Source organism: Felis catus, chromosome E1 (genome assembly GCF_018350175.1).
Source record: "Felis catus isolate Fca126 chromosome E1, F.catus_Fca126_mat1.0, whole genome shotgun sequence".
NCBI lineage: Eukaryota > Metazoa > Chordata > Mammalia > Carnivora > Felidae > Felis > Felis catus.
Window position 1 is genome coordinate 59,365,823 of NC_058381.1, and position 26,669 is coordinate 59,392,491.

Here is a 26,669-nt window from a genome sequence, read left to right on the forward strand (position 1 = left end):
CCTACGTTTTACGGATAAAAGTATCCCCCAGAGGTGCTCTGTGGCCCCGCGCAGTTCACAGTGACTATTGATCACTCCGTGATCCTTTATCGATCACATCTCTGGGATGTGGTCACTAGGTGGCGCTGTCCCCATGCCTACCGGGTCCCCCACCCCAACCCACTCCTTGGGTGTCCCTCCAGAAGACACTCTTTCAACCAAACCAGAAATACAGTTAACAGAAATACTGCTTTCTTGACCTTGGAAATGTGGGGAAATTGTCAGTCGGGGTCCACCCTACGTTGCTGTGGTGACTAAGAAATGGTTTTTGGCCTCCTTCTGAGCTCATGGCCCTTTGGGAACTGGGGGCTTCCTCAACTCTGTTCGGACAGCTCTTTTGAAATTTCTGCTTTTTAAAAAATATGTTTTTATTTATTTTTGAGAGAGAGAGAGAGAGAGACATAGAACAAGGGGGGGGGGGCAGAGAGAGAGGGAGACACAGAATCCGAAGCAGGCTCCAGGCTCCGAGCTGTCAGCACAGAGCCTGACACAGGGCTTGAACTTGTGAATTATGAGATCATGACCCCAGCTGAAGTCAGACGCCCAACTGCCTGAGCCCCCCAGGCGCCCGTTGGTATTTCTGTTCTTTACCAAAAGAACTTACAGATAAGCAGAGGCTTATTGAGGATTCAGCCACCTTCCCTGGACTCCTCTTGCACTTAGAATGCTGGCATTTCTTTGAGCTTTTTATAACTACCTAGAACTTTCCGTGCACCAGGCATGGTGAGAAGCGCTCTCCCGCCGTGATGCGGGTGCCACTATTAACCCCACTGGGCAGGGAAGAAAGCCAGGGCTCAGGAATTAAGTAACCTGCCTAAGAGTCCCGGCTGAGAGTTTGTGTCCAAATGTGACCTCAGGTCTGCGCTCTGGCCCCTCTTCCCAGGCGGCGCCTCCTTCTCCTCGCCTCATTCTGTTGCTGTTCTGCCATGAACTAGCTGTGTGGCCTTGGGAACTGACCCTTGTCTGTTGGGATGATGATCTTTAAGGTCCTTCCTGCTCAGCCCATGGAGTCATGATGGAGCGTCACTGTTCTGGGTGTGGGGACACAGCAGAGAACAGGAGAAACAAGGATTCTTGCCCTCTGGAGGCTACAGGCTCGTGGTGGGGAGGCAGGCACGAGACCAACAAGGAACCGGAATGTTTCACATATTCAGAAGCAGTGCGTCCAACAGAGAAAAATGAAGCAGGGAAAAGAGGAGGGAGGGATAACCAGAGTGGGGAGTCCGTGATTTTAAATAGAGTGGCCCAGAAAGACCTCTCCGGGAAGATGGCCCTTGAGCGCAGTCCTAAAGGAAGTGAAGGAAAGAGCATTTCAGGCAGACGTAACCGCACGTGCAAAGGTCCTGGGGCTGGAGTGTGCCTGGAGCTTTCAAAGGCTTTCGAGCAGGCCCCTGTGTGTGGAGCAGGTAAATGGGTATGATATCAGCAAGTACAAGATACGCAGGGCACTGTGGGTCACGGTGAGGATGTGAGGACAGAAGGAAATGATCCTGCCCTGGCACATCCCCGAACGAACAGCCATCTTAAGAATTGGCCAGAAGCTGGGGTGGGGGGTGTTGTCGGGGCAGCAGACGGAGGAGAGGTCGTTGTAGAGCTCGGGGCATGGTGGTTCAAGCGGTGAGAAGTGAGCCAAGACCTTTGTCTAACCCTAAATAGTAGTTATCAAATGCTGATTTTAGGGGGGTGCATTGGGATGCCTAAGACCATGAGAACCAGAGAAAAATCCAGGACTTATCCTAAGGGATTGTCGATGCGCTGGACTGACTGCTCACAGAAGATTCCCAGCACCCCAAGACCCCAAGATTCTCCATCACCCTCTCAGTCACTGCCTTCTGTGGATTCTGGGGTTCTTACAAAAGCAAGCGTCCTCCCTGCCGTGAGATCTGCAGAGACCCAGGGCAAGGCGCAGGCTCTGTGGGCAGGGCCGAGACAGACGGAAGGACCTGTCAGACCTGCTCGTCGGCTGTTCAGCCCGTCGTGGGTCAGCCTGCCTTTGCTTCTCCCGGACAAGGAAGGCAAGGACATGGAGTCTGTGCCCGAGAGAGCAGGTCAGCATACAGGGAGGTGGAAGGTCGGGATGGGGTCCGGAGCTGTCCGGGGGGGGCTCCTGCCTCGTTAGGAGTGGAGGTCCCTGTCTGTGGATGAGAGGAGGGAACAGCTCGTCCCATCTGGCTTGGTTACATCACTTGAACCTTCTCTGGTGGCTCAGTGCCGCCTTGGCATCATGGGCCGCGATGGATGAAAGAAACGCTCTGATGTGTAATCTCTACATTGTCGCCCCAGGAGAAAGGAGGGGAAGGAAGGTTTCTACACCCAGCTGCCTGCTGCTGGCGGTAAGGACACAGCCACACATGGAAACGGGGGCACTGGAGTGGGCTCTTAGCTGAGGGGTGCAAGAAAGCACCTTTCCTTCGCTGGGTGACCACTGGCCTCACCCACCATGCGTGCAGGTCACCGGATGGTCTGAGCTCTCGCTGACTCACGTTCTCCTGTTCTGGAGTCCTGTGCGTGCACTGTGCGTGTGAGCGAGTGTGAGCACGTCTGCGCGCGCGTTTCGCAGAGTTGAAAAGGTCTAGAGGGATCTCCGGGGTAACTTTTCCTCACCGTTGGGACTAAGGCCTATTTAAACTGGAACCGAGGGGCGCCTGGGGGGCTCAGTGGGTTGAGCGTCCAACTCTCGGTTCCGCCTCGGGTCATGATCTCGCGGCTCAGTCCACACTCAGCCCGGAGCCTGCTTGGGATTCTCTCTCCCCCTCTCTCTCTCTCTTCTAACCCGCTCTCTCTCCCTCTCAAAGTAAATAAGTGAACTTAAAAAAAATAGAATACATCAGAAGCGAGTTGCAAAGACACTCCTACGTGTTTTCTTGCCACTCGGGGTTTCATCGTTGGCTGCTTCGCCGCACAAAGGATGGGCTGCGATGGCTGCCACCCAGCTACACCCCCTTACCTGGCCCCGGTGTCCCCAGGGTCCCCAGGGTCCCAGGAGAGGGCGGCGGTTGGTTGGGGTGTGGAGAGTCCTGGGGAGACCTCTGTCTTCATCTGCCCTGATGCTCTGTGTTCCCTCCGATGGGGCAGGGTCTGTGGACAGTTGAGTCCTAGCAGACCCTGTGTGGGAGTCCCACGAAGTCTGGGGCCAGGCCCGAAACCGAATGGACCAGGTGCTCACCGCGCGGCCGGGAATGCAGCCTGGGGTCCAGGTTTCTGCCTCCAATCGGTGCAGGGTGTGTGCGCCCCCAGGAAGGTCCGCCCACCTCTGTGGAGCTTCCTCTAGTGGAAGTCGGGGGGAATTTGGGGTGCCTTCGCCTTGAAGTCGGGGGGAATTTGGGGTGCCTTTGCCTTGCAGACTCCACCCGAGTTTTCTTCTCTCCAGACGAGCAATTAGCGGGGAGAGAGTCCTTGAGACCCTTCCCTGGTCCTGTCCCGGGGTCCCGTGCCCCTCCGCCCCACGCCACACCTCTCCATCAGTCTCAGGGCTCGGCGGCCAAAGCTCCCCTCAGTTTGCGGCTGCTTTATATAAATATATAAAATTCTGGCTCCCTTTGCGAGGAGCTGGGGCAGAGGGGTCCCCTGGGCCTGCTTCAGGCAGCACCTTTACCACTCGCACGGATTTTGTATGTTGAATCTGACCCAGACTCTGAGCTGGACGTGTGGGAGTCAGCTGCGCTCATGAGGTGTCATCGATGTTATGGAACAGGCGCTCCTGGGGGCGCAGGACAGCTGAGGAGGACTCGGATGCTGGGCCGAGCAAGCATCAGGACAGAAAGGAGGGGGCGTCAGGGAACATCCCAGGGCAGAGGACGAAGCTCGGCTGAGGGCGTGTGCAGGCCTGGCGTGGCCCAGAAGACGGAAGGAGGAACGGGGGGCTGGTGTCCCATATGTCGAGGGTGGCAGGCATTGGCCTCGGGGAGGCGGGGGCAGGGCGATCCCCTGGGTTCCTCCTCACCACCCACCCTCCCCTGCATCCGGGCAGGGCGTGGGGTCGGAGGGAAGCAGGGTGTGGTTGCTGACAGCTCTGTGGTCTTTTTATTTGAAAAAAAAAAAAAAAAAAAGACGTTATTAAAATGTAATTCATATACTGGACAACTCAGCCATTTAAGGGGTGCAATTTATGGCTTTTAGCGTATTCATCGACACGAGCCACCAACACCACAGTCCCAGAGGGGCCCAGGCGCTGTGGGTGCCCAGGGCACCTGGCAAGCGCCCTTGACATTCTAGGGCTCGCGACCCTGCTTCCTTCGAGGACCCTGCTTCCCGGCCCCGGGGAAGTGTCTGTAGTCACTGAGAAACCACGGAAGTCAGAGAGCTGTCAAATTATTTCCTGGATCAGAATTTGCCTGCTGTTTTCCTCCCTTGCCTTAGTCTTTGGCGCCTGAACTTTGAGTTTTGGAGCAAGTCACGTGGCTCAAGAGCAGGCAGGCCAAATTGGCGCTGGCCTGGCGGGCTACTGCGCCCAGCCCCGTCCCGCCCCGCAGCCCGCAGAGAAGGGAGCCGGCGGCCGGCACCGCACCCGGCCACGGAGGGGACACCGGATCCCAGCGCACCGTGAGGACCGCCCGTGGGAAGGAGCCGGAGGGCCCCTTGGTGAGCACTTCGTCCTCCTAGGGATTGTGGGGGGCCGTTCACGGACGCGCGTTCTCCACCCACTATTCCCCGTTTTCCTTAGTTCACAAGGGTCGATTGGCTCTGGTTTTTGGCTCTGGCATTTTTACCACACAGACCTCTTCAAGAGGCATTCGAGCCCCGCCGGCCCAGCTGGCCATTCCAAGGAAAAGGGCCAAATCGCAGGAATTCAGGGGTCTGAGAGGACGTCACCACGGCGCTGAGTGCAACGGAGGACAGATGGAAATGACCTGGTGGGTCATTTATCGACAGGGGCGTCGATAACTCAGCTGTGGTTTGTTCACAAAAGTGAATCCGGCACCAGTGGGGGAAAAAAAAAAAAAAGGGAGCGTGTTATGTGTAAGTTGCGTGTATCCAACTTGCCAAGCCTCGGGAACACGCAGCACCGAGCCCAGCCTGACCCTGTGTATATAAAGTGAGAGTCAACAGTAGAGATGCTCTTTATCTGCAGGTACTCTGTGCACAAAGAATGGTGCAAACGCAGGCGTGTGTTTGTAGACACATCCACGTGCAAGACAGCCACCTCGGGGCGAGAAGGAGGGCAGGCTGCAGCCAGCGGGACTGAGCTGTCTGTCTCCAACAATGCGTTTCTTTAATGAGCGCAGTCTGCATGTTGGGTACATGGATATACTGTGTATTTGCAGGACTTTTTAAACATGCTTGAACCAGGGGCGCCTGGGTGGCTCTATCGGTTGAACGTCCAACTTCGGCTCAGGTCACGATCTCCCGGTTCGTGGGTTCGAGCCCCGCGTCGGGCTCTGTGCCGACAGCTCGGAGCCTGGAGCCTGCTTCCAGTTCTGTGTCTCCCTCTCTCTCTGCCCTTCCCGTGCTCATACTCTCTCAAAAATAAATAAATGTGAACAAAAATGTTTTAAAATAAGCTTGAACCAGCTCTGGGTTGAAAAACATTTTAGAATGATTTCGACGGATTCATGGTCTAATGACCTCGTGCCAGGGCCAGGAGGGAAGAGAGAGACTCAGGTGGGGACACAGCTACGGAGGCAGCTCGTTGCAAAGCTGGGATCACCCAGGGCGTGTTCTGTGTTCCATGGATGGAAGGCTGGGTGGCACCTTCCAAGGTCCTCCCGACAGAAGGCTCTGGAATTTAGATCAGTCAGCCTCAACACCCCATGCCCAGGGCGGCTGTTCCGGTACTTTCAGAGTGAGCTGTTTCATGATCGTCACCTAGGCAGACCGGGAGTTTGTGACTCCAGTTGGGGCATCTGCCCAGACCCACTGCAGTTCAGCAATTTCAGGGACCTGTCTGTCTTTAATCCACACACCCTGCCGGCCCAGAGGTCGTGGCCTTTACCACTTGCTCTGAGTCCTTGGTTTTCATTTTCGATTGTTCTGTAATAGACTTTTACAAAGTGTCGTTCCCTAGCACGTTTCCTGAGTGCCTAGTGCAAGTGTCCTGGGGCTGCTGAAAAATCACAGGTGTCTTCCTTGCCAAGTGAAGTCAGGATGCCTCCGGTGTGAGCACCCTTGTCCCGGCCCTGCACCCGCCTGACTGCCCCCGACGCCCTCACCGTGGACCGTGGGCACCTCCTCTGGTTGCTGGGTTGCCAGATGGGGCGCCCAAACCCTCACATTTATTCCAGGGCGGTGTCCCTAGACCTTGTGTCATCCTCACCCCTGCGGAGACTTGCTACACATCTCCCTCACCGCGTTCCCACGGGACATTAGTATCACAAAGGTCCTGAGTATCTGTTTATGCACGGCTGTGCTTTGGACACACAGGACTGAGAATTTTTGCTCAAGAACCAATTTTCGATCCCACGGGGGCCCCGTATCACCCTTCTTGAGAGAATGCATGTTCTAGATCAATCTTGTAAATCGGCTCTCCGCACCGAGGGCAGTTTCCTGTGTTTCAAAGGCAAATTCAGTGCCCTGAGACCAAAAGAAGCCAGTTCCTGCTCTGCTCCAAGTAGAGGGATTGGTTTAATTCTTTTTTTTAATATGAAATTTATTGTCAAATTGGTTTCCATACAACACCCAGTGCCCATCCCAACAGGTGCCCTCCTTAATGCCCATCACCCACCCCCCATCAACCCTCGAGGGATTGGTTTAAAATCGAAGCTAAGGAAGGATAATCCCCCCGCTGGTCTTGGGACACCAGGGCCAGGGCCAGCGTCACCATCCTCTCCAGATGGGTCACTTCCTTCCCTGCGCACAAGCCGGGGAAAGGTGGTTTGACCGGAAAGGCCTCCCGGGGCCCAGAGGCCGGGTCCCTGGTCCCAGCCCTCCATGCCGCCCTCTCCTTCCAGCGTTCCCTAGCTTGCGGTCATGGCGACCCTTCACCGCACAGACTCGACGCTCACGGCCCTGGATGAGGAGACGCTGTGGGACATGATGGAGAGCCACCGCCACAAGATCGTGAGCAGCATCTGCCCCAGCCGCCTCACGCCCTACCTGCGCCAGGCGAAGGTGCTGGACCAGCTGGACGAGGAGGAGGTGCTCCACAGCCCCAGGTTCACCAACACGGTCATGAGAGTCGGTGAGGACCCCCCACCCCCGGGCCCTTCCCAGGTTCACCAACACGGTCATGGGAGTCGGTGAGGACCCCCACCCCCAGGCCCTTCCCAGGTTCACCAACACGGTCATGAGAGTCCGTGAGGACCCCCCTGACCCAGGGGCCCTTCCCAAGTTCACCAACACGGTCATGAGAGTTGGTGAGGACCCCCCAACCCAGGACCCTTCCCAGGTTCACCAACATGGTCATGAGAGTCAGTGAGGACCCCCCACCCCAGGACCCTTCCCAGGTTCACCAACACGGTCATGAGAGTCCGTGAGGACCCCCCCCCAGGCCTTTCCCAGGTTCACCAACATGGTCATGAGAGTCCGTGAGGACCCCCCTGACCCAGGGGCCCTTCCCAAGTTCACCAACACGGTCATGAGAGTTGGTGAGGACCCCCCACCCCAGGACCCTTCCCAGGTTCACCAACATGGTCATGAGAGTCAGTGAGGACCCCCCACCCCAGGGCCCTTCCCAGGTTCACCAACACGGTCATGAGAGTCCGTGAGGACCCCCCACCCCCAGGCCCTTCCCAGGTTCACCAACATGGTCATGGGAGTCAGTGAGGACCCCCTGTCCCTGGGCCCTTCCCAGGTTCACCAACACGGTCATGAGAGTCCGTGAGGACCCCCCCCCCAGGCCTTTCCCAGGTTCACCAACATGGTCATGAGAGTCAGTGAGGACCCCCCCCGACCCAGGGGCCCTTCCCAAGTTCACCAACACGGTCATGAGAGTTGGTGAGGACCCCCCACCCCAGGGCCCTTCCCAGGTTCACCAACATGGTCATGGGAGTTGGTGAGGACCCCCCACCCCCGGGCCCTTCCCAGGTTCACCAACACGGTCATGGGAGTCGGTGAGGACCCCCACCCCCAGGCCCTTCCCAGGTTCACCAACACGGTTATAAGAGTCGGTGAGGACCCCCCACCCCCGGGCCCTTCCCAGGTTCACCAACACGGTCATGAGAGTCCGTGGGGACCCCCCCACCCAGGCCCTTCCCAGGTTCACCAACATGGTCATGAGAGTCCATGAGGACCCCCCTCCCACCCACTCCAGGCCCTTCCTGCCACACCAGCTCCACACGGGCCATGCTGGGAAGCCCAGTGTCTGGGCAGGGAGTGCAGGACTTTAAAGACTGCATTCCAGACATGGGGACACTGTGGTGATTTCCCGTAGCTGCTGTAACAAAGGACCACAAACTGGGCAGCCCACCCCTGCAGAAATGTGTTCGCTCGCAGTTTGGAATCCGCGTATGGGCAGGGCCTCCCTCCCTCGAAGGCTCAGGGACACCTCCTTCCTTGTCTCTTCCCGGTGGTCATGGGGCGTTCCTTGGCTCGTGGCCACATCCCTCCAGTGTCCACCTCTGCCATCACGCGGACTTCCCTGCATTTTCCCCTCTCTTATGAGGACACTTGTCATTGGATTTAGGGCCCCCTGGAGAATCCAGGATGACCTTATTTTGAGATCCTTACCATAATTACATCTGCAAAGACCCTGTTTCCAAATAAGGTGCCCCCGACACTTTCCAGGTGGATGTACCTTTGCGGGGCGGGGGGCACATTTCGACTCCCTCCAGATGTCTTTGGAGTGGATTCTGACGGTCTGACTCGCTGTGCTTATTCACCCCAAACAGGGAAGTGAATAACCTCTCCCTGTCAGGTTTAGGGGATCGAACGAGACTCCTCTCAAGGCTGGGGCCATAGGAAGCAGTAAGTGGTAGCTTCTTCTGCCTGTTCCTTACGAACCTCAGACACAGGAGAGAGGAAGCCAAGCCGCGAGTCAGGCTGGGGGCGCTGGCTTCGCCCGTTGTGTCCTTTGTCCCGTGAGGCTCATACACAGGGTCTGCATGTGTCACCGACACACCGGGAGGTCTGGAGAGCAGACAGAGGTCAGCTTCCTCTTCCACGGCCAACTCTCAGTGCTCGGCTTGCCGTGGTCGCTCAGTGCGTACCGGCCTGGCCCTTCTGGAGACTGGCTGCCATCGCGTGAATTAGAGGGACCCACAGGAGCAGCGAGGGCACCCCCCCGAGGATCCCGGAGCTCCGCTTCCACCCCCTGATTCTTAGATCTGCATGGGTTCTCCCGCCTCCCCACCCTGTGTCCCCGGGGATGCCTTCCCAGAGCCCTGTTGGCTGAGACGGTTTGTCGTCCTAGGGCACTTGCTGGATTTGCTGAGGACTCGAGGGAAGAATGGAGCCATTGCCTTCCTGGAGAGCCTCAAGTTCCACAACCCTGACGTGTACACCCTGGTCACCGGGCTGCAGCCCAAAGGGGACTTCAGCAACTTCAGTGGTGAGAGCTGACTCTCGGGGTGGCTTGGCGAGGGCTTCTTCGGAGCCTCTGGGTCCTGGTGCCTGCAGCCTCATGCAGACACTCTTCTTGTCCCCCCCCCCCCAACCAGGGAGAGGTTCCCTCCTGTCCCGCTGCCCCAGCACAGGGGGCAAGGAGGCCCCCACTAACCACGGTGCAGCAGAAGGTGCTGGCGGCCTCTGGTCCTAAAAGAGATCTGTCCCCGATTACCACGTGCCACGAGCAGACCCGTCATGGGGCACAGAGTCTGCATTTGAGAGGTGCCGGCAGAGGGGAGGCATGTCCTTCCCCTAGAGATGCTCCTGAGCCGGCCTTAGCCTTGGCGGTGGGTGGAGGACGGCTGGGGCTGCGAGGGGGCCGAGGAAGAGAGGCCCCGCCGCAGGGGAGCGGGAGGGGAGCCGGCAGCCTTCTGCACATTTGCTCAGCCGGTGGAGCTCAGGCTCTAGCCGGCCTGGTGGGAGATCCGGCCGTTTTTGTTAGTTAAGTGGTTTGAGGGTTCCCTGGAGAAGCCGGGGAAAGATTTTGTTGCACAAAGGGCGGGACTGACGTCACTCAAAACCGGGTAAGAAAACGTTTCTGCCTGTTTGGCGTCACAGCCCGCGTTTCTGTTAGAGCGCCGCTGGATGCCGAGCAGATTCATGGTCCTTGCTCTGTTTTTCTCAGGGTGACATTGAAAGGGAGTTAGCATCGAGCACACCTTAGCTGATGAGGGAGAGTCGGGTCTGAGCCGCAGGGGCCCACGGGGAAGCGAGAGGAGGGAAGGCTGGTACCGAAGTCGCCAGTCGTGCTGTTTATTTAACCAGATATTGAGTCCGGCTGAGCCGCTAGTTTGTTGGGTTTTGTTTTGTGTTTTATTTTTTTAATTTACATCCAAAGTAGTTAGCGTACAGTGCAACGATGATTTCCGGAGTAGATTCCTTCGTGCCCCTTCCCCATTCAGCCCCTCCCCCCTCCCGCCACCCCTCCAGTCACCCTCAGTTTGTTCTCCATATTTTTTTAATTATAATTTAACTTTATTTTTTATTTTTTAAAATTTACCTCCAAATTAGTGAGCCTATAGTGCAACGATTTCCGGAGTAGATTCCTTAAGCCCCTTGCCCGTTTAGCCCATCCCCCCTCCCACAACCGCTCCAGTAACCCTCTGTTTGTTCTCCATATTTAAGGGTCTCTTGTGTTTTGTCCTCCTCCCTGTTTTTATATTCTTTTTGCTTCCCTTCCCTTATGTTCATCAGTTCTGTGTCTTAAAGTCCTCATATGAGTTAAGTCATATGATGTTTGACTTTCTCTGACTAATTTCGCTTAGCATAATACCTTCCAGTTCCATCCACATAGCTGCAAATGGCAAGGTTTCATTCTTTTTGATTGCCGAGTAATACTCCACTGTATAGATATACCACATCTTCTTTATCCATTCATCCATCGACGGACATTTGGGCTCTTTCCATACTTTGGCTATTGTCGATAGCACTGCTATAAACATGGGGGTGCCTGTGTCCCTTCGAAACAGCACACCTGTATCCCGTGGATAAATGCCTAGTAGTACAATTGCTGGGTCGTAGGGTAGTTCTATGTTTAGTTTTTGGAGGAGCCTCCCTCCTGTTTTCCAGAGTGGCCGCACCAGCTTGCATTCCCAGAGCAGCTAGTTTTTAAGGAGACCGACAGATCAGGGTGGGGGCTCCGGCCCGAGAGTCTGGGTGTAGGAAGCAAAGACCCCCGGGGGGGCAAGGACAGGGGGCCGAGGTCGCCCACCGGCCCGTGCTCCGCAGGGCTCATGGACACGTCCAAGCTGACCGAGTGCCTGGCCGGGGCCATCAGCAGCCTGCAGGAGGAGCTGGGCCAGGAGAAGGGGCACAAGGAGGCCCTGCGGCGGCGCTGTCGGCAGCTGCAGGAGCGCCTGGGCCGGGCGGAGGCCCACGTGCGGAGCCTGGGCCAGCTGGAGACCGACCATGACCGTGTGAAGCGCGAGGTGCTGAAGCTGAAGGACGAGATGCTCAGCCTGTCATTGCACCACAGCAACGCGCTGCAGGAGAAGGAGCTGGCGGTCACCCGGTGCCGCGGCCTGCAGGAGGAGGTACCGGGTGCCCCCCCCCCGCCCCCACCCCCCCCCACCCCTGCCGGGGCCGCCGAAGGGGTGGACGCTCCTGGGAGCCACCTTCCTCCAGCGACGTCAGTAACCTGGGGCCCCGGGGACCTCCGTCCACCCCTCCCGGGTCCCCCGGTGGGGCCTGCGTCTGTGCGGGGAGCAGGGGGTCGTCGACGAGGCCCCCAGACCCGACAACACCTTTGCCCACTTCTCGGCTGTGGGCTGTCATCTTTTTTTTTTTTTTAGTTTAATTTTATTTTTAATCTTGTTAATGTTTGTTTTTGAGTGAGAGACAGAGAGACAGAGCATGAGTGGGGGAGGGGCAGAGAGCCGGTAGACGCAGAATCCAAAGCGGGCTCCAGGCTCCGGGCTGTGTCAGCCCAGAGCCCGACGCGGGGCTCAAAGTCACAAACTGCGAGATCACGACCTGAGCTGAAGTCAGAGGCTGAACCGACTGACCCACCCAGGTGCCCCTCAGGTTTTTATCTTTTAACATATATATATATATATATATATATTTTTTTTTTTTAATTTTTAAAAAGTGTTTAGGGGTGCCTGGGTGGCTGTGTCAGTTAAGTGTCCGACTTCAGTTCAGGTCGTGATCTCATGGTCTGTGGGTTTGAGCCCCGTGTCAGGCTCTGTGCTGACAGCTCAGAGCCTGGAGCCTGCTTTGGATTCTGTGTCTCCCTTTCTCTCTGACCCTCCCCCATTCATGCTCTGTCTCTCTCTCTCTGTCTCAAAAATAAATGAACATTTTTTTAAATGTTCATTTATTTTTGAGACACAGTGTGCAGAAGCAGGGGAGGGGCAGAGAGAGGGGGACAGAGGATCAGAAGTGGGTTCCATGCTGACAGCAGAGAGCCCCATGTGGGACTCAGACTCATGGACCGTGAGATCGTGCCCTGAGCCAAAGTCGGACGCTTAACCACTGAGCCACCCGGGGGGGCCTGGGCTGCTGTCTTCTGACTGACTTGTAGGAGCTCTTTCGACACTGAGGAGACTCATTCCCTGTCACTTTGGCACCTGTTCCTTGCCCTGGGGCTTTTGTGTGTTTGGCCTTGATGTTTAAATTTTAACTTTATTGAGAAAATTAATTTCAAACTTGTAAACAAATACACAAATACGAATATCGTCACCCCTTGAACAACATGACACACACACACACACGCTGTTTTTCTCCTGAACCACTTGAGGTACGTATATCATGGCCCCGTACCCCTAAACATTTTAATGTGTGTTTCCTAAAAATAGGATATTCTCTGATGTAATCGTAGCTCAGTTATCAACCTCGTGCGCTTTCATCAACACTATCTGTTTATCTAACCCGACGTCTGTGTTCCACTTTTATCCCCACCCAAATAGCATCTGTCATGGCATTTTCCTCCAGTCCAGGAGGAGAGCCTGTGGTCGTCCTGTCTGTCGTCTCCTTTAATCTGGGACGTTTCTGCAGCTTTTATCTATTATAGTGTGGATATTTTTTAAGAATACAGGGCCCCCCCCTTTTTTTAAAGTTTATTTATTTTGAGATACAGAGAGAGAGAGAGAGAGAGTGAGCAGGGGAGGTGCAGAGTGAGGGAGAGAGAATCCCAAGCAAGCTCTGAGCTGTCAGCACAGAGCCCGATGTGGGGCCTGAACCCAAGAACCGTGAGATCATGACCTGAGCTCAATTCAGACACTCAACCCACTGAGCCCCCCCAGGCACCTCATGGCCCCTCTTTTCTGTAATAGACTATTCCTCATTTCGGGTTTGTGTCCTGTGTCCTGGTGACTGGATGGGGGTTATGCCTTTTTGGTGGGACCTGCACAGGGACGCTGGGCCCGGGTCCAGTCACCCCACCGTGGCACGAAGCCCAGCACCCTCGGTGCTGATGTTAATATTGCCCACCTGGCCCAGGGGCTGTCGCTCCCTCCCCTGTAACTGCTGTTCCTTTTTCCTCCGGCAGCGGAGAAGCAGCCTGGGCATGGGGGGCTCTGGAACCAGCAAGCACCCTGCCCTTAATCGACATTTCCCCCTGGAGAGCCTTACTGGGGGTTCTTGCCCGAACTCATCTCTAGTCTGGTGGTTGCAGGATGAGCCCATCTCCAGCGACCCCTCTGGTCAACCAGCTGGCCCTCGACATCCTGACCGTGAGGAGGAGCCTTATTCCCCAGTGTGTGCGTCTGTTGTTGGCACAGATGTGTGCATTCTTACATCCAGTTGCCTGTAACACGTCACTGTCCTGAATGAGCTTGCCCAAAGTGTCCCAGATTTGGCCAGCGGGAGCCCCTTTAATCTCTTCCGTGTCCTGTGACACGCCCCCTCATATTCCGAGCACGGACTCCCTCTCTGGAGGCACAAGAGGTTCCAGGGTCATCTGGTCCCCACCCGGCCCCAGCTCTGGGCTCAGCCACTCCCCGAAGGGCCTGGTTCTGTGCAGAGACCAAGATCAGGGCTCTAGGTGAGCTCATAGCTCCTCGGTCCTTCCAGCAGACAGAACTAGGAAGCGTGCACCTAAATGTACGAATACGCATACAAACAGGCGTGCACGTATGCTTGTCCACACACACACTTGTATTTTAGAAGCCACGAGATCACACCCACACCTCAGATTCCAGGCAATCCCCAGAGCCTCCTCCCCCATTCCATACTCGGGCGCCCCTAGCCCCCCGGCGAGAACCCTGCCACCCACACTAACACTCACTTGCTCAGTCCTACAGTGCATGGAAAATACTTTCAGCATAGCTGTGCCCACACCAGCACGGGAAACAGAGCTGCTAAGGAATGTTGAGGGTTTGTACTTCAGTCCCGAATTGTGGCTGCTGGTCTCTGAATCCCTCGCCCTCCCTCTCCCCTCATGGTGGTTCCCCTGTTTGAAATATCATTAGGTTCATTTGCTTAGGTTTGTTATCAATTTCAGGTGCCCCCCCCCCATTCCGATCTTAATGATTTAATTTTACTTTTTGAAAATGTAGGATACGACACACCTAACCCAGTTGGCCCATAGCAGGAACTTTGTCGTTGCTTACGGAAAATTCACCAAGTAGATGTCAGAGGGGAAAAAGTCCAAGTGCAAAGGTTCTTCCTTCTCTCCTTGACCCGAGTGAGTGCTGACTCCACCCTGACTCCCGATTTCCTGGGCTCTCCTCTTGGGGAAAGTCCCCTCTCCCCACGGACACCACACCCAGGATTCCAAGAGGGCAGGATCTTGGTTCCAGATCTGAGTTTCTCTTGGGGGCACTGTCTGGCAGGGTGGAGGCCAGGCATGTAATTTCCAGAGACCCACAGCCCTGGACAAGCAGCCCTGCTGGGGGGCACATATTTGCACGTGGATTATGAGTGCATCTGCATAGACCCGTCATCTCTGCTCCGTCTGACTTGTCTTTCCTCTTTCTTTACACTTACTGCTTTTCACAAATCTCAGTTCCTTTTATGCAACGGATTTAGCAGAATATGGAAAGGCGGGGAAGCCAGGGAGCATGCTGGAGGACACTTGGTCACTGGCCACTTACCACCAGCCGTGGGGATTTGTTTTGCAAGACGGTCAGAGAGCCGATACCCCGGGGTTCCTTGCTCTGTTCCTGGGGCCCCAACCCAGTCATTTAACTGCTATGCCTCATCTACAAAATACAGCTAGGGGTGCCTGGGTGGCTCAGTCGGTTAAGCATCTGACTTCGGCTCAGGTCATGATCTCGCGGTTCGTGAGTTTGAGCCCCACGTCAGGCTCTGTGCTGACAGCTCGCAGCCTGGATCCTGCTTCGGATTCTGTGTCTCCCTCTCTCTACCCCTTCCCCGCTCATGCTCTGTCTCTCAAAGATGAATAAACATTAACAAAAAATTTAGGGGCGCCTGCGTTGCTCGATCGGTTAAGCGGTTAAGCGTCCGACTTCGGCTCAGGTCATGATCTCGCGGTTTGTGAGTTTCGAGCCCCACGACGGGCTCTGTGCTGACAGCTCGGGGCCTGGAGCCTGCTTCGGATTCTGTGTCTCCTCTCTCTGCTGCTCCCCTGCTCATTCTCTGTCTCTCAAAAAATGAATAAACGTTAAAAAAAAAGTATCAAATACAGCTAGACTGCCTTTCTCCTCCACAGAAACTGGAACGCCTCGCCACGTAAACCCTTTAACGGGTTTTGAAGTCTCGGGGGAGGGACCCCTTTGAGCAGGAGCAAAGGCACCGTTGAGGAGGAGGGGTGGGAAAGGAGCTGGCTCCCGGGCTGGTGGGGAAACAGTGTTTCCATTGTCCTTCCTCCCCACTGGCAGCTGTACCTGCTGAAGCAAGAGCTAGAACGCGAGAAGATGTCTTCTTCCCACGAGCGGGACTGTCGAGAGCGTTCCCCGCAGATGGCCGACGGCCTGGGGCCCGGGGACAAGGAGCTGACCCGCCTGAAGGAGGAGAACGAGAAGCTCCGGTCGCTGACGTTCAGCCTGGTGGGTCCCCTCCTTGTCCCCTCCCTGGCAGCCAGCTGGAGTTTCCCGCGGGCCGCAGGGCTCCCGACGGGTGGTCCGTGGAGGGGGCGCTGAGGACTGACTGGGCTGCAATCTGGCGATGTCCTGTATTTCCCTTCCTGCTCCTCCCTGGCCCCCAGCGTTGGCGGGACTCACAGCTAGCAGATGTGCCTGACAATGCCCCACTCGGCTGGGCAGCGGCTGTGCTGATTCTACAGGCTGGGGTTCAAGGTTGTGGGCGGGGGCACGGTGGGGGGGGGGACCCTTCTGCCTGCCGTCCTGCCCACGCGTGCTCTGGTGACACCAGGGCCCCGGCATTACACAAACCCTTTGCCTCTCCTCTTCGGTTCCTTTCGGTCAATATCATGTCCATTTACTGAGCGGGGATAGACACTCACCGGGTGCAGGGTAGGTGGCCGCCCTGGCGCTGTCTGTCACGCGGCCTGGATGGTGCCATCGCGCCTAAGCCCCTTCCCGCAGAGCAGGTGACAGGCGAGGGCGTGTCCGTCGGTGTTCCGTCTCTCAGAGACCCTGCTGGTGGATCTGGGGATGGAGCGGCCCGACACGGCCACCCCCGGGGACTCTCGGTTTCCTTTACCTTCCGTCGTCGACCGCGTGGAAGTAGAAGTGAAATGCACCCGTTTTGACAGCTGACCCGGCCTTTCCTTCTGTGAGATGCACGGGAATAAGGCCAAATCCATCCACGCGCCCGGCCTCGAGATTTACTGTTGCCCGTTCCCGGGGAAGAACGACGGGGTGCTTCCCAGGGGCAGGCGTCTCAGGAGGCCAGGGCCCCGGGGCTGACCTCTCTTTGCCCCAGGCGGAGAAGGACATCCTGGAACAGAACCTGGACGAGGCCCTGGAGGGCACACAGACGCTGGTGGAGCGTATCCACTCCCTGAGGCAGCGGGCCGTGGCCGCCGAGAGGCAGCGGAAGCAGGTGACCCTTCAGGGCCGAGTCCGGCACCTCGGGGCGCGGGCAGGGGCCGCGGGCCCTTGAGACCACACCGCGCTTAAACCCAGCGCCACTTCCCGAGCACGCTGGCCCGACTGCTCATCCTTCACGGAAGCCACGTAGAACACGGACCCAAGGCTAGAGGGCCCGTCCGGTTAGCGGGTGGTCAGAAAGCAATCGGACAAACGAGCAATAGAACGGAGGGTGCTCTCCGGTGGGGGCCCCCGGGGCCAGCACCAGGGGTTTATTCAGTTGCCACAACAGGCAAGGGGAGGACACGGAGGAAGGAGACAGCGCGAGAAAATGAGGCGGTAGCGTCGAGGGAAATTCTTTACGTCTCTGGGGATGTGGAGTGAACGAAGCGCAGTTGTACATGCAACACCCATGCGTATTTCTTTAAGATTTTATTTTTAAGTGCTCTCCGCACCCAACGTGGGGCTCGAACCCGCAGCCCTGAGATCCAGAGTCACACGCTGTACCGACTAAATTCAATTATAATCAGCATAGCAGCCCTGTGGATAGACGCACCTTGAAATTTGGCACTTAAGACAGGGGCAGGAAGTCACCTATGTTACCGCCTGGACGGTCCCCCCCTCTCTGCCTCCCCGAGGCACCCCAGCCCCACCCCGTCGTCAGCCCCCAGAGCCGCTGGCCTGCATGGGCTGTGTCTGTCCCCCGTCCAGTACTGGGAGGAGAAGGAGCAGACCTTGCTGCAGTTCCAGAGGACTAAGGTCGACTGTGACATCTACAAGGAGAAGATCGGCGCCCTACAGGGCCAGTTGCTGGAGCTGCAGCGAGAGCGAGACCAGGTGCCCGGAGGGGAGGGGCCCCGGGATGCCGCCCGGCGGCCGAGTCCCCGCCACTGCTGTCCCCCGCTGGCCCCGGCTCGCTCGCTAGCTGCGTGCCATCCTCCCTCCTTTCCTTTCTGCCTCCCAGGCCTACTCAGCGAGAGACGCGGCCCGGATGGAGATTTCTCAGAGCCTGACAGAGAAGGACGCCCTCCGCAGGAAAGTGTTTGAACTGACAGACCAGGTCTGGGAGCTGCGCCATCAGCTTCACCGGCCGCAGGCCGAGTCCCTGCGAGGGGTGAGTGCCTCCCTCCCACCCCACGGGGATGCGGTTGGGTGGCGGGGCTGGGAGGCCAGGTGGGCACAGCGGGGGTGGGGGCGGTACCGGGCCACTCACCGTCCCTGCTGGGGCATCGGGTTGAGCCGCATCCATGGCACACCGGCTCTCGTGGGTGAACCGTGTTGCCGGGTCCTTGAAGAGGCACGTCGGGGCAAGTTGGGTCTGTGTCCACCTCTCCTTTCGTGGTAATCTCGTGCAAGTCATGAAAGGGGTAGCTTGGCGGAAGGTTCCGGAACCTCTAAAGTATGGTGTTCGATGAAGAAAGCAAGCGTGTGAAACCGGGCAGGCAGCCACTTGCTTTTGTAGATGATGCATTCCGGGTTAGCAAGTCCAACGTCCAGGAGCTGACTTCCACGCATGAAGGGAACTGTGTTCCCCAAGGGCTAAAATGATTATAAAAACCTTCCGTTAGGATCTGTCCACAGCTCCAGCTCTGGCACCGGCCGGGGGGCGGAGAGCCTCTTCAGAGGCCCCCGGGAACTTGGTGAGGCCGTGGGAGACCCTCCTCTTCCTGAGCAGGGCCCCAGCTGCTTCCTCCTCCACCCTCCCCACATTGACCATGTTCCAAATACATATACATATAAAAAGACAGCAAAACGCTAACGGTCTTGTTTTTTGAGTGTGGACGATGGGTGGCTTTTCTTTTCTTCTCAAATCAATTCTGTTTGCCTCCGATACTCTGGATGGAGTGTGGATGTTCTACGTATAGCATGTGTTATTTGTGTAACCTGTAAGGAACAACACATAATCCCTAAAATGCCATTCCCCAAGCTGGTCGCTTTCCTTCTCCTCAGTGGTCAGCTCCTGCTGTGAGGGGTGGGGGGGGGGTCCCAGGCTCGGAGGAGGGGACGTGATGAGGGAACAGTGCCCAGAGGGAAGAGGTGGGAGGTGGAGGCAGGAGGGGGACACGGGAGGGAGTTGACTTGCTGGGACCCCCCCCCCCGAGGGCATCCAAGAGGAAACTCTCCTGTGCCGAACAGCCTGTGGCCCATCTTTGGCAGCCTGAGCAGGAAGCCGGAGCCCGGGAGCCGTGTCCAAAGGGGAAGCAGCGGCTCGTGCGCATGTTGGCCATCTGTCCACGGGATGACAGTGACCGCAGCTTCGCCGAGGTACAGCGGCCGCCTGGTCCCCTCCTGGGGCCCGGCCAGGCGCACCCCCACCTACCGGGATAGAGGGGGCCTGGCTGGCACACCGCAGGTGCTAACGAAGTACTTGTGAAGCAAACCCGGTGGGGGGGGGGGCTGCATTCAGATCCACACAGCGCACCTGCTATCTTCCAGTGCCTCGCTCCGCACTGTGGCCCTCACCAGCCAGGAAGTTGGCCTCTCTGGGCCTCAGCTGCTTTGTTTGTAAAGTGGGACAACACTACCCCACCACATAGATTTATCTACGAGAGCTGAGCTACACGAAATATGGAAAGCAGCTGAGAGGGTGCCTGGCACATAGTAGGTGTTCAGTTAGTGTGACCTTGCTCTGTGCTGTGTCCTTGTCGCCTCCTCTGCCCTGACAGTTAGGGACCCCACTGCTCTGCGTGAGCCCCGCGTGAGCCCCGTACGACCTCTGTCCCCCCCCCCCCCAGTCTCAGCTCTGCTCTGACCTGAGCGCCACATCCAGCCGTGAGCTGGTGGACAGCTTCCGGTCCAGCAGCCCCATGCCTCCCAGTCAGCAGTCCCTGTGCAAGCGGGCCACAGAGGACTTCTGGGACGACCCCTGGTCTTTCAGGTAAGGGACTGGCAATGGGGTTCGGATGGCACGGGCCCCGGCAGCTCACCGGGACCCCGGCCGAGGGCTGGGCAGGTGCCGGGAGCTCTGGGTCTGAGTCAGGGAGCAAGCGATCACCCTTCTTCCCACGCTTTCCAGCAGCTTCCCAGAAACCCTGCAGGTGGACCGGGGACCCTCCCCGGGGGCTAAGACAGGTGCTGCAGACCTGGATTATGAGATTGTAGACCCGGCAGGTGAGTGCACCCCCCCCCCCACTGGACCTCTGCAGCGCCCCCCCGCTCCTGGGCAGCTGAGCAGGAGGAGAAGTGAGGACAGGGGTCTTCAGGGAGGCGGGTGAGACAACCCAGTGCCTCTCCAGAGGGCAGGGGAGGCGAGCTTCACCGCTGCCCCGCCCCAGGCCTCTGGGAAATGCAGACCACCTGGTCACTCAAGCCCATGCCCCGATGTGCCCTGTTACTGGGTGTCCTTTTCTATCTCACCTGGAAGCGGAGGGAGCTGTATTCATCTTTCTGTCCAGCTCGGCATCAACATTCACACGTGTTCTCTCCCTGTGCCCCCCCTGCTCTGACCCCGGGACGCTTAAGTGATACCGGAAGGCAAAGGGGGTTAGTCCCCACTGCTCCTGGAAGAGACACCTGCTGTGAGCATCTCTCCTCCCCCCCCCCCCCCCCCCCGCCCCGGGTGCTGCCACCTGCCACCTGAGACCTCCCCACATCGCCTGTGGCCTATTCTTCATATTTGTGACTTAACTGGTCTCCTCTCCTTCTCAGGCCACGGGCCCCACAGGGGCGGCCTCCCCACCTTTTCCACCCCAGCTCACACCCCAGCTCCACCCCCCCCCCCACACACACAACAGGTGCTCAGCACCCCGTCTGGAGTTCACGCAGTTGGCCACCAGGGGGCGCACGCACCTCGCTCTGTCCAGAACAGCCACACCTTTGGGGCAGGCGGGGTCCCGGGCTCCCTGTGGGTCACTGACCAGGCAGCTGATGGCCGGTGCTGGCAGTTGCCGCCGTGGGGAGTTGCAGGTCCCTGCAGAAATGCGGGCCCAAGGTTATGCCAGATCTGATTTTTTTTTTTATGTTTTTATTTTAATCACCCGGTGTTTATCACAAGTGCACTCCTTCATCCCCCCCATCTCCTATTTCGCTCACCCCCCCACCCTAGATTTGATTTTTAATGTAGCCAGAAATCCAGACTCTAGCTGCCCTATCCTGTAAAATGTTGGCAACTCAACTCTCACATAAGGACACCGTGTAGGTCAAACCCCACTGCTGTTTGGGGGAAGATAAAACTCAGGTTCTAACCAGCGAGAAAGGAAAGAGGAAAGGGAGGTTCCGCCTCAGCAGAAGGAGACAGACCAGCAGGGGTGGGGGTGGGGGGTGGGGGTGGGGGTGGTGGCTAAGGCTCTGGTTGGGGCGGGGGGCGAGGTGGCCCAGGTGAGCAGAAGCTCCGCCAGGAGGGGTGACCTCGGGGCTGGCCTGGCTCGTGTCTGAGCCCTCTGCTTCCGTCCAGAACTTGCCGACTGTGACAGCCTGCAGCCATCCTCCGGGGGCCTCTCCATCTCAGCCAGGTGAGCGGCGGAAGGGCGCCAGGGCCAGCAGGTGGCAGGGCAGAGTGAGGACCGTGTCCCATCACTGTTGGGAGGTGACAGCATTTCTCAGGATGGGGTTGTGGCTGGGTGGGTGAGGGGAGGTGAGAATTCCAGGTGCTGGGGCGGGTGGGGACAGGGCCGTGCCTGACCTCCTGCTCTCGGTGGCTCGTGGGCTCTGTCCCCTCCTCTCCTGCAGCAGCGTCCCGGTGCGGAGGAGGCCGGCCCGCAAGATCCTGAACCAGGTCACCGTGCTGGCCTTCCAGGGGGACAAGCTGCTGGAGCAGATAAGTGTCATTGGCGGCAACCTCACGGGCATCTTCATTCACCGGGTCACCCCAGGCTCCGCGGCGGACGAGATGGCCTTGCGCCCGGGCACCCAGATCATGACGGTGAGTGTGGCACCGGGCCCGCGAGCCCCCCCAGGATCTTCCCCAGCGGGGTCAGCAGCCGCAGCTCCAGCCGGAGGAGAACGTGCTGTCGGGGTAGCCCACGTTCCCTCTCAGGCTGAGGTTATACTCACTCGGAGGCCAGGGTCCTGTGACGAGGCCACAGGCCAGTACTGAGGTGGGGCCTTTTTTAAAAAATTTTTTTTAATGTTTTTATTTCTTTTGGAGACAGAGAGAGACAGAGCACAAGTGGGGGAGGAGCAGAGAGAGAGGGAGACACAGAATCGGAAGCAGCCTCCAGGGTCCGAGCCGGCAGCCCAGAGCCCGACGCGGGGCTCGAACCCACAGACCGCGAGATCATGACCTGAGCTGAAGTCGGATGCTCAGCCGACTGAACCCCCCAGGCGTCCCGAGGGGCCTTTGTTAGCTGTGCCAACCACTTTGTGTGTGTGTAGTGAAATGCACGTAACGCTAATGTGTTAGTGTTCACTGGGGGCATTTGAAAAAGCTTTCTAATTGTAAAATATTCGTTAAACTGCAAAACCCACTTAACTAATTATTATCGAGTGAATAGTGGGCAGGAAGGTGACGTTGATGTGGCCTGAAAGCAGGAAAGAGTCGCCCAGTTCCCGAGGGCTGGTTCCCCCAGGAGGAGCCTGGGGTGAGGTGGGCACAGCGCCTGGAGTCAGTGATGACAAGGGGGGGGGGGGCTGCGGCTTGGTCAGGAGCCCTGGCCCCGCGGTTCGTCTTTGATCTTGTGCAAGGGGCACACACACACACACACACACACACACACACACACACACACACAGAGCCCTTCCTCACATCCCTAACACGCCCCTTAAGATCCTCAGTCATCGGCCTACATTGCGGTTAAAGCGACAGGAGCCTTTATGACGTCTGCGGAGACGGTCCTGACATCCAAATGGGGCCAGTTCGGTTCTAACAGCATAAAAACGTTTCGAAATATATTTCTTTATTCTTTCTTTATTTAAAGTTTTTATTTTAATTGCGGTTAGCTAACTAATCCAGGGTAAGATTAGTTTCAGGTGGACAATAGAGTGATTCGACACTTCCATCCGTCACCCGGTGCTCCTCACAGGTGCCCTCCTTCACCCCCGTCCCGTTTCACCCACCTCCCCTCTGTAGCCACCCGCGTGTTCTCTGTAGTTGAGTCTGTTTCTTGGTTTTTGTCTCTCTCTCTCTTTCCCTTTGCTCCTTGGTTTTGTTTCTTAAATTCCACATAAATCGTATGGTATTGTCTTTCTATGAATATTTCACCTACTCTCATACTTTCTAGCTCCATCCATGTCATTGCAAATGGCAAGACGCCATTCGTTTTGATGTTGAGTAATACTCCACTCTGTGTGTGTGTGTGTGTGTGTGTGTGTGTGTGTATAAACCACATCTTCTTTATTTCATCAGTCGATGGACACTTGGGCTGTTTCCATAATTTGGCTACAGTTGATAGTGCTGCTGTAAACATCTGGGTGCGTGTATCCCTTCTGATCTGTATTTTTGTATTCTTTGGGTAAATACCTACCAGTGCAATTGCTGGGTTGTAGGATAGTTCTATCTGTAACTTTCTGAGGACCCTCTAGAGTGGCTGCACGAGTTTGCATTCCCACCAGCAGTGCAAGAAGGTTCCCCTTTCTCCACATCCTCGCCGACTCGTGTTGTTTCTTGTGTTGTTGATTTCAGCCATTCTGACAGTGTGAGGTGGCATCTCATCGTGGTTTTGATTGGTGTTTCCCTGTTGAGGAGTGATGGCGAGCATCTTTCCATGTGTCTTTTGGCCATCTGGATGTCTGCTTTGGGAAAACATCTATCCGTGTTTTCTGCCCATTTTTCAACTGGGTTTTTGTTTTTCGGGTACTGAGTTACATCAGTTCTTTACATATGTTGGATACTAACCCTCTGTCTGATATGTCGTTTGCAGAAGTCTTCTCCCACTCCGTAGGCTGCCTTTTACTTTTGTTGACTGTTTCCTTCACTGCGCGGAAGCTTTTTATCTTGATGAGGTCCCAGTAGTTCGTTTTTGCTTTGGTTTCCCTGGCCTCCGGAGACGTGTTGAGTAAGAAGTTGCTACGGCTGAGGTCAAAGAGGTTACTGCCTGCTTTCTCCTCGAGGTTTTTGATGGCTTCCTGTTTTACGTTTAGGTCTTTCATCCATTTTGAGTTTATATTTGTGTACGGTGTTGGGACGTGGTCTAGTCTCATCCTTCCGCATGCTGGCCAAGCCGCGTGCTAGAGAAGGGACGGTGGTTGACTCTCGGGTCGGGAAGGTGTGTGGTCGAGATGTCCTGAAACAGGGCCGGTGACAAGGGCTCTGATGGGTGTGTGTGGATGGCTGGGAAGGGCGAGCGGGTCCTTCTGTAGGGTACACCCCTGTACTCAGACTGTGACCGCAGAATCCGGCTCAAAAGATGCCGACACTCGTGATTTGCCCTCAGGTGGATTACGAGGCAACGGAGCCCTCGTTCAAGGCCACCCTGGAGGACACAACTCTGGAGCAGGCCGTCGGACTTCTCCGGAGGGTGAATGGCTTCTGCTGCCTGTCTGTGAAGGTCAACGTGGAGGGTACACACTCCCCCACACCACTCACCCCGTGAGGCCACCACTGGAGGCTTATGCCACTGAGTCCCATGTCCGTGAGCCCCTGGCTGCACCGAGGCCAAGCCCTCCCGCCCACCCCAGGACCATACTGTGCCCCAAGTCTGCAGACGACCCCAGGGCGGCTGGGGATCTTCCACCCACGGACTCCAGCACCGAGATGGCTCCTAAGACTCCGGGGGGGGGCGGGGGTCCTTCCTTCTCCCTTCCTCTCACATTCCAGACCCTTCCTCGTTGTGGGATCACAGCCCAGGCTTATCTTTGATCAGGTTATAAGAAGTTGGTCCAGGACCTGGAGACCAAAGTGGCTACCTCGGGGGACTCCTTCTACATCCGGGTCAACCTGGCCCTGGAGGCGAGGGCGGTCGGGGAGCTGCAGGTGCAATGCAACGACATCCTGCATGTCACCGACACCATGTTCCGGGGCCGCGGCTGCTGGCACGCCCACCGCGTGGGCCCCTATAGCACGAAGGGCACCGAGAGGGGCAGCATCCCCAACTATGCACGGTGAGCATCTGTCCTGCACCCCAACACCTCCCCGGGTTGGGCCAGGGCGCTGCCGGGGTCGCCTGGCCTGGCTTCTCGTGGACGAACCCCCTGCCAGCAAGGAAGAGTGGTCTCCCCGGGCTTCCCTCCACTGCCCAGGAGCAGAGGGTAGGCGTGATGAGATGTGCCCCCAAGTGGATGGAACCCCCAATGTGCCACCTCAGTTTTACTGCTTACATGAGGTTTCTTTGTGAGAAGGGATGGCCTTCATCCTAGAGCATTCTAGAGCACTGAGGACCAGCGTGACACCGGGGCTGGCTCACTCTGTCACGGGGGGCTGCCTGGGCACAGCAGGATGTCAGTGGTCCTTCTGCCCCCTAGTTGTGACAATGAAAAATGTCTTCTCCAGACATGGCCCAGTGTCTCCTGGTATGTCTGGGACTTGTTGGTTTGAGCACAGAAGTCCCGCGTCCTGGGACGGCTGGACAGGGGGTGGCCTCCCTGGGAGCAACGACACGCCTGCGGAGAACCGTGTTCTGGACCGAGCGTGGTCCACGAAGCGCGGGCGTCGGCCGTACCTGGCTGTCGAGGTTCTGGAACGTGGCCCAGACCCAGGCTCACACCGAGTCGCCTGGGCTCCGACTCACAACAGTTCGAGTGGCAGCTGCAGGGGCGGGCCGGGGCTTTGCACTTTTTCGAAAGCCCCAGCGGACCATAGCGGCCACCAGAGCGGAGAGCGGCTGCCTGGGGCCACAGGGGTGCCCTGGGGTGCTGGGCAGGGGCCCCTTCGCGTCAAGCCCTCCTTGCCACTGGGTCAGGGCTGTGCTCTTCTGCACAGGGCTCAGCGGCTGCTCATTGCTCTGATCCAGCGGAGCACCATCGCCCGCAAGGTGAGGCGGGGAGAGCCGCACCCGGACCCCGGACACGGGCGCCTGCTATGGGGGCCCTGCCTCCCCCCTCCCCGGCCCTCCTCCTCCCGGCTCACAGCACCTGGAGGGCCCTGGCCCCGTCTGGGGTGGGCTGGAAGGGGGGCAGGTGCCGGCCTGCTGACCCCACGGGTGCAACCCCTGGGGTGTCTCTCCCTGGGGGGCCCTCCGGCCGTCACCTGGGTCTGCACCCTACACCCAGCCCGCAAGCTTCTCTAATGCGTGCGGGTGCCCTCTCTGCCATGCCCCCAGTTGATCCCATTTGCCCGTCCCCACCCCATCCCATTCCCTCTGAGGTCCTGACACAGAGCCCTCAGCTGTCCCGGGATTGGGGCAGGGCCGGGCTGTGGGGCCCCTCCCCTCCCCTCCCCTCCCTTCCCCTCCCGTCCCCTCCCCTCCCCTCCCCTCCCCTCCCCTCCCTTCCCCTCCCGTCCCCTCCCCTCCCCTCCCCTCCCCTCCCGCCTCACTCTGGATGCCCTGCCTGAGGACCCTCTCCTGCCTCCCTTCATCTCCCACTCTCCGGTGTGGGGCCTGCGCCACCTGGCTGTTCGGCGGGCACAGCCTGGTGGCCCGGGGACCAGCCTGGGTTTGGCCGTGTGCAGACGGCTTGGACACCTGCTCGTCCCTCTGCTCCCCTCCAGCAGTCTTCCGGGGAACCCCAGAAGCTGGTCCGCATCGTCAGCGTGGACAGAACCAAGGCCAGCCCTGTGTGCTCATCCTCTGAGGGGGCCCTGTCGGAGCGCAGCAGGCCGGAAGGTGAGGCGGCCGGAGCGGGCCGAGGGGCCCTTGATAGCCCCCTCGTGCCAGGCGTGGGTGGCAGGTCATAAGAGAGGTCAGCACGGCACATCCCCCGGCCCCGTCAAACCGTGTAGAT

The 26,669-nt window shown here is 57.7% G+C and overlaps 1 protein-coding gene across 6 annotated transcripts in view; it reads left to right on the forward strand.

The window, feature by feature from the left end:
* The window catches only part of CARD14 (caspase recruitment domain family member 14), a 35,929-nt gene that overhangs the window by 4,025 nt on the left and 5,235 nt on the right, over positions 1-26,669 (forward strand). Inside the window, exons 1-20 of one of the 6 annotated variants that reach the window (XM_045044017.1) lie at positions 492-2,087; positions 2,323-2,372; positions 4,399-4,620; positions 4,756-4,892; positions 6,927-7,156; positions 9,326-9,463; positions 11,248-11,552; positions 15,801-15,968; positions 16,807-16,926; positions 17,625-17,750; positions 17,878-18,027; positions 19,071-19,178; positions 19,649-19,791; positions 19,930-20,024; positions 21,307-21,364; positions 21,582-21,774; positions 24,224-24,350; positions 24,653-24,890; positions 25,708-25,759; positions 26,437-26,551. In XM_045044017.1, coding sequence (XP_044899952.1) covers positions 6,946-7,156; positions 9,326-9,463; positions 11,248-11,552; positions 15,801-15,968; positions 16,807-16,926; positions 17,625-17,750; positions 17,878-18,027; positions 19,071-19,178; positions 19,649-19,791; positions 19,930-20,024; positions 21,307-21,364; positions 21,582-21,774; positions 24,224-24,350; positions 24,653-24,890; positions 25,708-25,759; positions 26,437-26,551 — 2,347 coding nt within the window. In that variant the 5' untranslated portion in view covers positions 492-2,087; positions 2,323-2,372; positions 4,399-4,620; positions 4,756-4,892; positions 6,927-6,945. Of the gene's footprint in view, positions 1-491; positions 2,088-2,322; positions 2,373-2,489; positions 4,621-4,755; positions 4,893-6,926; positions 7,157-9,325; positions 9,464-11,247; positions 11,553-15,800; positions 15,969-16,806; positions 16,927-17,624; positions 17,751-17,877; positions 18,028-19,070; positions 19,179-19,648; positions 19,792-19,929; positions 20,025-21,306; positions 21,365-21,581; positions 21,775-24,223; positions 24,351-24,652; positions 24,891-25,707; positions 25,760-26,436; positions 26,552-26,669 lie in introns of those variants that run through there. The other 5 variants (XM_045044013.1, XM_023244261.2, XM_045044016.1 and 2 more) reach the window with 5 other exon arrangements.